Source organism: Echinops telfairi, unplaced genomic scaffold, assembly GCF_000313985.2.
Source record: "Echinops telfairi isolate 266 unplaced genomic scaffold, ASM31398v2 ScPeMD7_7424;HRSCAF=8462, whole genome shotgun sequence".
In the NCBI taxonomy this organism is placed as follows: Eukaryota; Metazoa; Chordata; class Mammalia; order Afrosoricida; family Tenrecidae; genus Echinops; species Echinops telfairi.
The window spans coordinates 8,029,299-8,039,776 of NW_022111324.1; the positions used below are offsets into that span (position 1 = coordinate 8,029,299).

At 48.9% G+C, this 10,478-nt stretch overlaps 1 protein-coding gene across 1 annotated transcript in view; it reads left to right on the forward strand.

Moving 5' to 3' along the window:
- Window positions 1-9,247, forward strand: part of TBX19 (T-box transcription factor 19) — a 31,154-nt gene extending 21,907 nt beyond the window's left edge. Inside the window, exons 5-8 of the mRNA XM_004706748.4 lie at window positions 186-247; window positions 2,448-2,636; window positions 6,730-6,865; window positions 8,953-9,247. Of these exons, the coding sequence (XP_004706805.1) occupies window positions 186-247; window positions 2,448-2,636; window positions 6,730-6,865; window positions 8,953-9,247 (682 nt within the window). The remainder of the gene's footprint in view (window positions 1-185; window positions 248-2,447; window positions 2,637-6,729; window positions 6,866-8,952) is intronic.
- The last annotated feature ends 1,231 nt before the right edge of the window (window positions 9,248-10,478 follow it).

Consider the following 10,478-nt stretch of genomic DNA (forward strand, 5'->3'; position numbering starts at 1 on the left):
GGGGGAAACAGGGTAGTACAAGTGGACACATGTCTTAGGGGAAGGAGAGTAACTTTGTGAACAAAGGTATTTGTTCTTCTTATTCCAAAAAATGTGTTACTCTCCAATGAGAGTTTTGAATATGCTTGATGCTGGACCCTTCCAATAAGCTGGGCTGTCATGACACACTTTCCTTCCTCTTTCAGAAATCACCTGAAAGATGTTCCCGAGGCGATCTCTGAGAGCAAGCATGTGACCTATTCTCACTGTGAGTTGTTGGAAGAATGGACGGGAGGCAGGCAGGGTTATTTAAAGTGCGCTCTCTCCATGGTCAGACGTCTTTGTGATGGTCTCAACTGTTGAAAGTCCATTCCAAATCTATCAAGACCCAATAGGGCATTTCTGCCTTTTGCAGAGTTCTGAGAAAGCTGATATTCTCATGTTGGCCCTGACTTCCAGAGATGTCCCTGTGTGCAATAGAACCAAGCGCTGCCAATACTGCACCATCCGCACAGTTGTTTGTATGTTTGTGTCAATCCATCCTGCTGAGGGATTTCCTCTGGTTTGCTGCCCCTCCACTTTCCTAGGCATGATGTCCGTTTCCAGGCACCGGTCTCTCCGGATAGCATGTCTAAAGTACATGAGACGAAGTCTTGACATTCTTGCTTTAAGGAGCATTCTGGCTGTACTTCTTCCAAGACAGATTTGTGTGTTCTTCTGGTAGACCATGGAACCTTCAAGACTCTTCTCCAGCACCATCATTCAAATGCACCGCTTCTTCTTTGGCCTTCTTCACTCAGTGTCTAAGTTCCATAAGAGGCAATTGAACATGTCAGGGCTTATGTCAGTGAACGTCTCTAGGTGGGGCTCAAACCTTTAGCCAGCTGGCAAGAATGGAAACGATGAAGCTGTCCAATTCTAGTTTTCATGTGAAGGCGCCTTGGTAGTGCAGGGGTTAAGCGCTCGCTAAAAGACGTCCATTCAAACTCACTAGGTTGTCTGTGGGGGGAAGATGGGACAGTCCACTTGCCGGAGCCCTTAGTCCTTTATAAAAACAATGGCAGGGGACAACAAGCCGCCTTTGAGGGGAGTAAGGGCCACAGACAGGACAGTGGTGTTCAAAGCTGACGTGTTGCAGCCTCCCGGCACACTCCTTGAGCGGTGTTTGTTACAGGCGGACAGACACCGGGTTCTGGGGTCCGATTTCTGGGCTTGGCCTTCTGGATATCAGAATCTCAATCTGACGCGGAGGCTTCTGAAAAATTCCATTATCTTCCCATTCCGTTTCCCCATACATTTTGTTTTGTGTTGTTTTCGGCACCTCCTGTCAGGAGCCGCTGGGGTCACATGCCTATCTAACAGTGGGCCAATGCAGAGGCTGGAAGGATTGGTTGAGAAGGATTGAGCCCGCGCGTGGTAAGAGAGATGCGGCACACTTTTCTTCGTTAGAAATCAAAAGTGGTCAGTGAGGGAATGGACCCTAATACCACGCTCCATGTCCCTTTCACGAAGTGGCCAATGAGAACCCTTTACTGGCTGCTCTGTAGGAAGGGCCCCAGCCTGTCTGGGTCCCCATCTGTGGGTCTCTCCACAGAGATCTCGTGGATGGGAGGACCTTCTCCCAAGTCTCAGGCTTTGTCCCCGAGCTTCCTTGACAGGCAGCCAGCCTCCTGTGGGCATTCGTCCCTGATGAGCTTCTGTGAAATATTTTGCAGCCTTTCCCCTTCCTGTCAAGGGGTGCTAGGCCAGCCCCTTCTCCCTTTGCGCTATCAGAGTCTCCTCTGTGCCGTGCGGATAGAGGGGCTTCATGTCTCTTCCCACATGGGCTGAGATCTATAGACACGGCCTGCTGGCTTGTCCTCTTTCTAGGAGCCATGGTGGCGTAATTGTTAGAGTGCTCGGCTGCAAAGCCAAAGGTCGATGATTGGACCCTCCCAGCCATTCCATCGGAGAAAGACGCAGCATTCTGCTCCCGTCAAGATTGCAGCATTGGATACCCTATGGGCAGGGCTACTCTGTCCTTGGGGGTTGCTATGGGGCTGACTCAAGTCAGTGGCAATGAATTTGGCTTGGTTTGCACTCTTTCTGTGTGACCCATTCCCTGGTCATTGCAGATCGAGTTAGCTCTCTAGCCAATGCTTCACTCCTGGATGGGTTCGTTTTAATTAAATTAAGTCAGAAGCAACTTCGAACTTTTACATTTCCATTCACTCCTGCTTTCAAAGCGCACTTTATATAACATATGATTCCAAGTCTCTTAAAGAGGATTTCCAAAGCCTGATAAGGACCTGCTAAGACTCTCCAGAGAAGCCAGCTTCCCTGTTAACTGGTAGGAGGGGTGGAGGGCTAGGTCTCTCCAAATGGACAGCCATTCAGTCTCAATTGCACAGAATCCTAACCAGGGGACCCTGATCACCAGTGTGGTGACTCATAAAACAGTCTCTGTGTCTTTCTCTTGTCTGTCCTAGTGGGGGGCTGGATCTTTTCCAATCCGGATGGCATGTACACAGCAGGCACCACCAACTACCAGTATGCCACTCCCCTGTCTCTGCCTGCTCCCCACTCCCACCACGGCTGCGAGCACTACCCTGGCCTCCGGGGACACCGGCAGGCTCCCTACCCTTCAGCCTATGTGCATAGAAACCATTCTCCCACAGGTGAGTGATGCTGCTAACTACACCCTGGGGACATGGGTGGTGGATGTACCAACAGCTACTAAAAGGAAATGTCTGGAGACGGAATGCTTTCCAGCTAGCACATCTAATGCAACTATAGATGATTACTGAGTAGTTTTTTTGTATGGTCTTTCATTGTACTACCAGTTACAGTTTATTCTTATTTTATATAATAATATTTGATCATCTAATGCCACTCATCTCAGCCTTTTATAATTATTTCATAAAACATGTGGTCACTTGGCTTCTGCTGGGTATGAAAGGCCCCCCCCTCCCAGGGAGCTGATGTACCGAGCAGGGTCAGCTGCATCTCTTTATAGCCAAGGCAGGTTGGCCCCTTGGTTGGCCGGACTCAGCTCATTGCCTTGCAGCAGCTTGTTTCCCCAGTAGCATGACCCAGCTGTGTCTGTGGGACGCTGGCTCAGCACTGCTGTCCCGGGAGGACGTTCTCTGGGGGGAACAGGAGCACTTTCTTAGTCCTGGTTGAGTCACTAGGAGGCAGGCAAAGCCATGCACACTGACTTTTGCAGTCTGGTTATTTTGAAGTTGGGGCTCCTGTTTATCTTTTTTGTTTTCATTAATGAGGCCGTGTTTGTTTGGACTGTGTGCCTGCGCAGGTTTTGTTTGGCTATTAGATTTGTATGAAGGAGGGAGAAATGAAAAGAAGGAGGAAAAGAAGCTAATGAGGAAGAAGAAGAAGAAAAAGAAGGGTAGCAGTAGTAATACTAAGAGTGAGAACAAGAACACGAAGAAGGAGAAAGGATGAACTATTTCTCGAAGGCCTACTGTATGCCAGGCGCTGGTTTACTAGGGAAAATCCTGAACCAAATAGAGAAAGACCTACTTTCACGGAGCTTACACGCTAGTACAGGAATGTCACTGTATCGGGTCAATCCTGTCCCATACCCCATGGGACAGGGTAAAACTGCCCCTGTGGGTTTCTGAGACTGCAGCTCTTTACCGGAGGAGAAAGCCTCATCTTTTGCTTGCAGAGCGGCTGGTGGTTTCCAACTGCTGTTGGCAGCCCAATGTGTAACCACTATTCTCCCAGGGCTTCTACAGGACAGGGAGTTAGGCCCTTATTAACATAAGTACGTGAAACACATGGCATACTGGTGGCGGGCATTTCGTTTCAGCCTCTTTCCTTTCTCGGCCATATCCTAAGTTTTGTATTTGCAGCAGGGTTTTCCTGGGGCACCAAGTACGTGTCCGTTTGCTTCTTGGCCTGCTCCTCCCCACCAGCAATGGCTGCCAGGAGGGGAGAGCTAGTCGCTTGAAGAGACCAGAACCCGATCAGTGTTCTCACTCTTCTGGTCCTTTCCTGGGGTCGGTAGACAGCGTAGCGGGCTGCACCAGGCATTGTTCTACACTGTGGGGAGCAGAGTTCAAGGCCAGAACAAGACAAAATAAGTAATCATAAGACAATTCTGGGAGCACCTTGATAGACTCTTTGGACTTCACCCTCAGACCTACTGAATCAGAGTCTACCAGCCCCCCCAGGTGTTTCACACACGCACGGCAAAGTCTAAGAAATCCACCACATCTCACACAAGCCAAGGTGTCAGGGGAAGGAAGGAAAAAGAGCGTTTAGATCTAGCAGTGGGAGAGATGGCTGCCAGGAGGGATTGACAATGAAGTTGAATCTTGAAGGATGGATGAGTAGGAAGGAGCAGAGGTGGGGGTGGGTGGAAGTGAATGGGGGTGAGGTGGGTTTGCCGCAGGGCAATAGTGAAGGGCTTGCTGGTGGGAGGAAGTCAAGGCACTGGGCTGTCGGGGAGCAGATTTGAAACAGAGCGTAGAGGAAGGAGCTGGAGATGGGGAGGTGCAGGCACTAAGGGGGAAGGGGCTGGGCTGCAAGCACTGGATCAGGAAGAGTCTGAGCCACCACGGTTTCTAGCTCACCAGTGACACGGTGAGATAGTGATGTGTTGGGCAGCTAAGGCCAGGTCAGGAGGTCGAAACCGCTAGCCACCTCGTGGGTGAAGATGAACAGTCTGGGAAACCCACAGGGCCAGCTGCACCCTGTCTTACAGGGTGGCGGGAGTGGACATGAACCCCACGGCAGTGAGCTGGTTTGTCGGCTTTGTTTTTTCCCTCCCCTCCCTGCCTTTTTGTCCCCTCGCCATGCCTCTCTGTTCTTGTTTTCTGTTGCACCTATGAGGAGGCGAAGGAAGATTTCGGACATCTACTTGGAGCTCCTTGGAGCTCATCCAGGGCACTGGGGCCCCCAGTGGGCTTGAGGGCAAGTTGACCCAGGTCATTCTTTCTTCCTTTTAGGATTTTTTTTTTTGTAATCCAAGTGGGTTTAAAACATTTTTTTAAAATAAATCATTTTCTTGGGGGCTCGTAGAACTCTTATCACAATCCATCCATCCATCCATCCATCCATCCATCCATCCATCCATCCATTGCATGTCAAGCATATTTATACATTTGTTGCCCTCATCATTCTTGAAACATTTGCTTTCTACTTGAGCCCTTGGTATCAGCTCATTTTCCCCCTCCCTCCCCGCTGCCCCTCCCTCATGAACCCTTGATAATTTATAAACTATGCTCCCCGCTGCCCCTCATTTTATCGTATCTTACACTGTCTGATGCCTCCCTTCACCCAATTTCCTGTTGTCCATCCCCCAGGGAGGGGGTTTTATGTAGATCCTTATAATCAGTTCCCCTTTTCTACCCCTTTTCCTCCGGCATCGTCACTCTCACCACTGGTCCTGAAGTGATCATCTGTCCTGGATTCCCTGTGTTTCCAGTTCCTATCTGTACATCCTCTAGTCTAGCTGGATTTGAAGGTAGAATTGGGATCATGATAGTGGGGATTGGGGGGTGGGAAGAGGAAGCATTTAAGAACAAGAGGAAAGTTGTATGCTTCATCATTGCTACCCTGCACCCTGAACTATCTCATCTCCTCCCCACGGCCCTTTTGTAAGGGGATGTCCAGTTGCCTACAGATGGGCTTTGGGTCCCCAATCTGCACTCCCCCTCATTTACAATGAGATTATTTTTTGTTCTTTGATGCCTGATACCTGATCCCTTCAACACCTCATGGTCACACAGGCTGGTATACTTCTTCCATGTGGGCTTTGTTGCATCTGAGCTAGGTGACCACTTGTTTACCTTCAAGCCTTTAAGACTCCAGATGCTATATCTTTTCATAGCCAAGCATCATCAGTTTTCTTCACCATATTTGCTTATGCACACATTTGCACATTTGTCTTCAGTGATCGTGTCAGGAAGGTGAGCATCATGGAATGCCAATTTAATAGGACAAAGTGTTCTTGCATTGAGGGAGTACTTGAGTGTAGGCCCAGTGTCCATCTGCTATCTTAATACTAAATCTATCAATATATGCACATAGATCTATTTCCCCATCATTATATATAAATATATTTACATACAATGAACTTATATTTATAGCAGTTTTAGGCTTACAAGAAAAACTGAGCAGGAAATACTGGGAATTCCCAACCACCTCCACCTCTGTCACACAGGTATACGTTTCTCCTGTGCACACCTTGTACTTTAGAGTAGTTCATGTGTTACAATGGGTGAACCAGTATGGATACAATCAGTGTATTGTTATAGGGGTACAGGGGGTCTTTTGTTGGTTGCTATGGAGTCACTTCCTCCTTGGGGATGCTGTGCATGCAGAGTAGGGCAGCTCCAGTGGGTTTCTAAGGCTGTGACCTTTTGGAAGCAGATTGCCTGGCTTGTCTTCCCAGGTACCTCTGGGTGAGTTCCAACCGCCCACTTTCACAGGTCTACCTCATTTCACTGTCAAGGAGCCCCTGGGTGTCACAGGAGGCAAAGCACCCCCAACATGGAGCTGAGAGGTTGTTGTGATGGTTAAAATATGAAAGGCACCTGCCGTATGGGCGGTACTCAGTACCCTACATCCCTAGTCTTATTTCTTCAGCAATTATAAGTCCCTTGCTTGTTCTATTCTCTTCAAACTCTTGGTGCCTGTAGCACAAACCATGATGGCATTTGTTCCTGAGCATAATGGCACTGGTCACTTGTTTGGTCTGTTTTGTCTGCTCCATCGATTGACCTCTTGTTTTTTCTCCAAAAGTGAATTTGATAGAAAGCTCAAGTGACAATGTGCAAGTTTTTTCGGGACCTGAAAGCTGGACCTCTTTATCCTCCACACCCCACACCAGCATCCTATCTGTACCCCACACCAATGGACCCATCAATCCAGGGCCCAGGTAAGACAAATGACAGCAACTTGCTATTTGTGGTCTGGGGATCTACATTAGCCTTGGCGACCCTAGGCCATTCTTTTCCTGGAGCCAGACGTGGCTTGGTCTGAGCAGTTGTCTTGGTCTGAGCAGTTGTCTTGAATTCCAAGGGGTAGCTAAAAGCAGGATTCGGCAGGATTCAACTCCATGCCCAACTGGTTAGGTAGCAAAGACGACGATAGTATGGACCATCATTCCTGGAAAGGATGATGGTAAATCCTAGCCACACCTTCTTTCTTTGTAGCTTTTCTTAAAAAAAAAATCATTTTATTGGGGGCTCTTACAGCTCTTATCACAATCCATAAATCGATCCATTGTGTCAAGCACATTTGTACATATGTTGCCATCATCATTTTCAAAACATTTTCTTTCTACTTGAGCTCTTGGTATCAGCTCATTTTCTCCCTGTCCCCACCCTCATGAACCCTTGATAATTTAGAAATTATTATTTTTTCATGTTACACTGATTGCTATCTCTCTTCACCCACATCTTTGTAGCTTTCTAAGAAGAAAAAAAACGAATGGTTTGAGATCACTGGCCTTAAACTCATCAGAAGTACTGTTAACTGGGGGGACAGCAGATGAGTACTGACTACAGGGAGTGGGGCAGGCATTGAAGACCTTGACCACCTATATACTCTCATAAAAGGTTAGATTGTAAATCCCTGCCTCCAAACCCAGGTAACAGGACTAAGTGTAACATAGAAAACATAATTTTATAGCAGAAACCTGTACTCAGTTTTGACTTCAGAAGTAGGAAGCATAAGGAACTCATAGTTTGACAGATGTCGTTTTGAGTCCCCAGTTCTACTTTTTATTGACTTTGTGCCTTTGGGGAATTTTCTTAACCTCCCAGAGCTCCAACTCCCTTACGTACAAAATGGAAATAATGTGCATTCTTCTGTAGCCTAATAGCAAGTATCAAAATAATATGAGTTACTATGTAAAATGTTGGCGAGAATCAAAGAAACATATCAAAATGCTTTGTAAGCCTTGAACTCCTATATAAATTCCAGATATTATCATTCAACACCAATATGTCCAATTTTGAGGTCTAAACAGGGATTAATAATAAAAAAAATAGGATGTGGGAGAAGTCAGATGATTTTCTAGAAAAGAAAAGAGTTAGGAGCAGTTGATGGGCTTTGGAGCGGCTTCTGATTCACAGCAGCCTGTGCAGGGTTTCCAGGGCTGTACATCTTGACCAGGGCAGAGACCCTGAACTCTGCATGGAGGAGCGGCTGATGGGCTAATTTGTGATTGGCAGCCCCACGCTTACCTGACAGTACCTCTAGGGTTCCATTTTGTCCTATGTAGAACGAAAAATTAACGATAATAGCCACTGTTACTGAGCGGGCTGTCAGGCGCCAGGCCCTGTATCTGCTTCTCTCACCTAACCCCCATAACAACCCAGGGAGGTCTTTGTTATGATCACTCACATCTCAGGCTGTGGAAACGGAGACTCAGAGGGAATACCGAATTTGAACAAGGCCAGAACACTCAGAAGTGGTAGGGCCAAACCCAAGGCTCCCAACACCAAGACGAACAAACAAAACTCACTGCCGTTGAGTCGATTCCAGTCCAGTGGGTCCCGCTTTGGACCGAGCAGAATTGCTCAGGGGTTTGAGAGACAGATGGAGCCGATCTGCATGAAGCACCACCAACCTTGCCGTTAGCAGCGCAGTGCTTAACTCACTTCGCCACCAGGACACCTTTCTGACACCAGTAGGTCCTGGCTCTTATGCCACGCTGCCTCTCCTTGCCCGTGAGAGGTTCTTACACTGTCCAAACATCCCCCTTTTGCCCTTACCCATTTCTCAGGAGCACCAAGGGAAGCCCAGGGAAGGGAAAGGCTGTTTTAAACCTAAGTTTGCTGGCGGCAGGCGGGTAGCAGAATGCAGGTCTGAGGACACCCAGGCTTAAGCTCCTTCGGCTGCATCTCACTGCTTCTCAGGGCCTCTCTGCAGACACCCGGGCAGTGTCAGCTGCAGAACTGTGCACCCGCTGGGTCCGGCTCCGCGGTGGACTATCGTCTTCTCTCTGTGTCTCTGCAGCCCCTATCCGTGCCTGTGGACCATCAGCAACAGTGGCGGGAGCCACGCCGGGCCGGGACCCGAAGTGCACGCCAGCTCCCCGGGGGCCTTTCTCCTGGGTAACTCGGCGGTGACTTCATCCCCTTCGGTGCTCGCCAGCCCAGCATCTGCTTCGGCTGGCATGGAAGTTCTGGGGGAGCCCTCGCTGACCAGCATTGCTGTGTCCACCTGGACCGCAGTGGCCTCCCATCCTTTCTCTGGCTGGGGTGGCCTGGGTGCGGGGGGGCGTCACTCTCCTTCTTCTTTGGACAGTTAGGCAGCACCCTTGGGAAGGGTGCCAGCAGAGACCCTGTCATGCGCGCGTAGAGCTCGTAGAAACCCCGCCTGCTGGAGTCCAGTGGGTCGCCCTGCACGGGCTCCCCACCAAGTGAGCTGGGCACCGGGGAGGGGGCCGTTATTTCCCACGTGCTGCTGGGGGATGATTCAGTATGGCGGATGCGAATTCGAGCTGAGCTGCATTCATTGAGGACTTGTGCATTGCTGATTGGCCAAGAGCTATTTGTAACCCGATAACTTGCACGTGCCAAGGGTTTTGCAGGCATGCGCAGAAAGGTGCAGAGCGGTGCAAAGATTGCATCCCCCGGTGCGGAGGGCTAGTTCTGGGAGACCAAGGCTTGTTGGCTCGTAGCGAATCCTGTGTTCAAGAGAATGCTTTAGAATCTAACTGCTTGTAATGATAAAATTCCACCGTGTCACTGGCATCTCGCCACCATTTTCTCTCTGACTCCGATTTTCTTTAGAGTCCCCAGGCAACACGAGCTCATGTAGTAGTACCTTCCTGTGCCCTGTGCCTCAGTGGCAGCTGCTTCTAGAAGACCTCCCCACTCCCTGTTCTGTGCAGCTGGTGCAGCATCATTTAGCGAGTTCAAAGTTGACCCAGCCTTAGTCTAGTGCTTCTTAGACTGAGAAGCCCTGCAAAGTATGCGTTCAGGCCTGTGAGAGGAGATGTCATTCTATGGAATTAGTTTTCTTACTTTCTCTCTCTCTCTCTCTTCCTAATAGAGTGTTTCAAAGACTATATACATCAGTGTGCCTGGAATTGAGAAAACCAGGTCACGTTGTCACTTCCTCGCTCAGAAACAATGTATGGGTTACTGTTCTCCGCAGAAAAACCCAATTCTTCTTACTCTGTAGAGACCCTCCCACACCCAGCCTCAAATGACCGCTTGAGCTGTGACTTCCTCTGTCATTCCACTTGAGCATCCTCGGTGCCAGCCAAGACAGTCATCTCTCTGTTTGCAGAAGATCCATTGCACTTCCTCATTTCTATACCTTCCCCTGTGTCTGGAGGGTTCATGGACCTCCTTCCCAGCTCCACCTGTGTAGATCCTACCTATCTTCCCAGGATTTGCGGAAACACCACTCTCTACATTAAACATCTGCTCTGTCTAGTCATACTTGATTTTTCCTTGTTCTCTACTCCCTTGCTGTCCACTCCCCCTTCAGTTACATTACTCACCTCCTCTGCCCTGCATTTTTGTTACCTG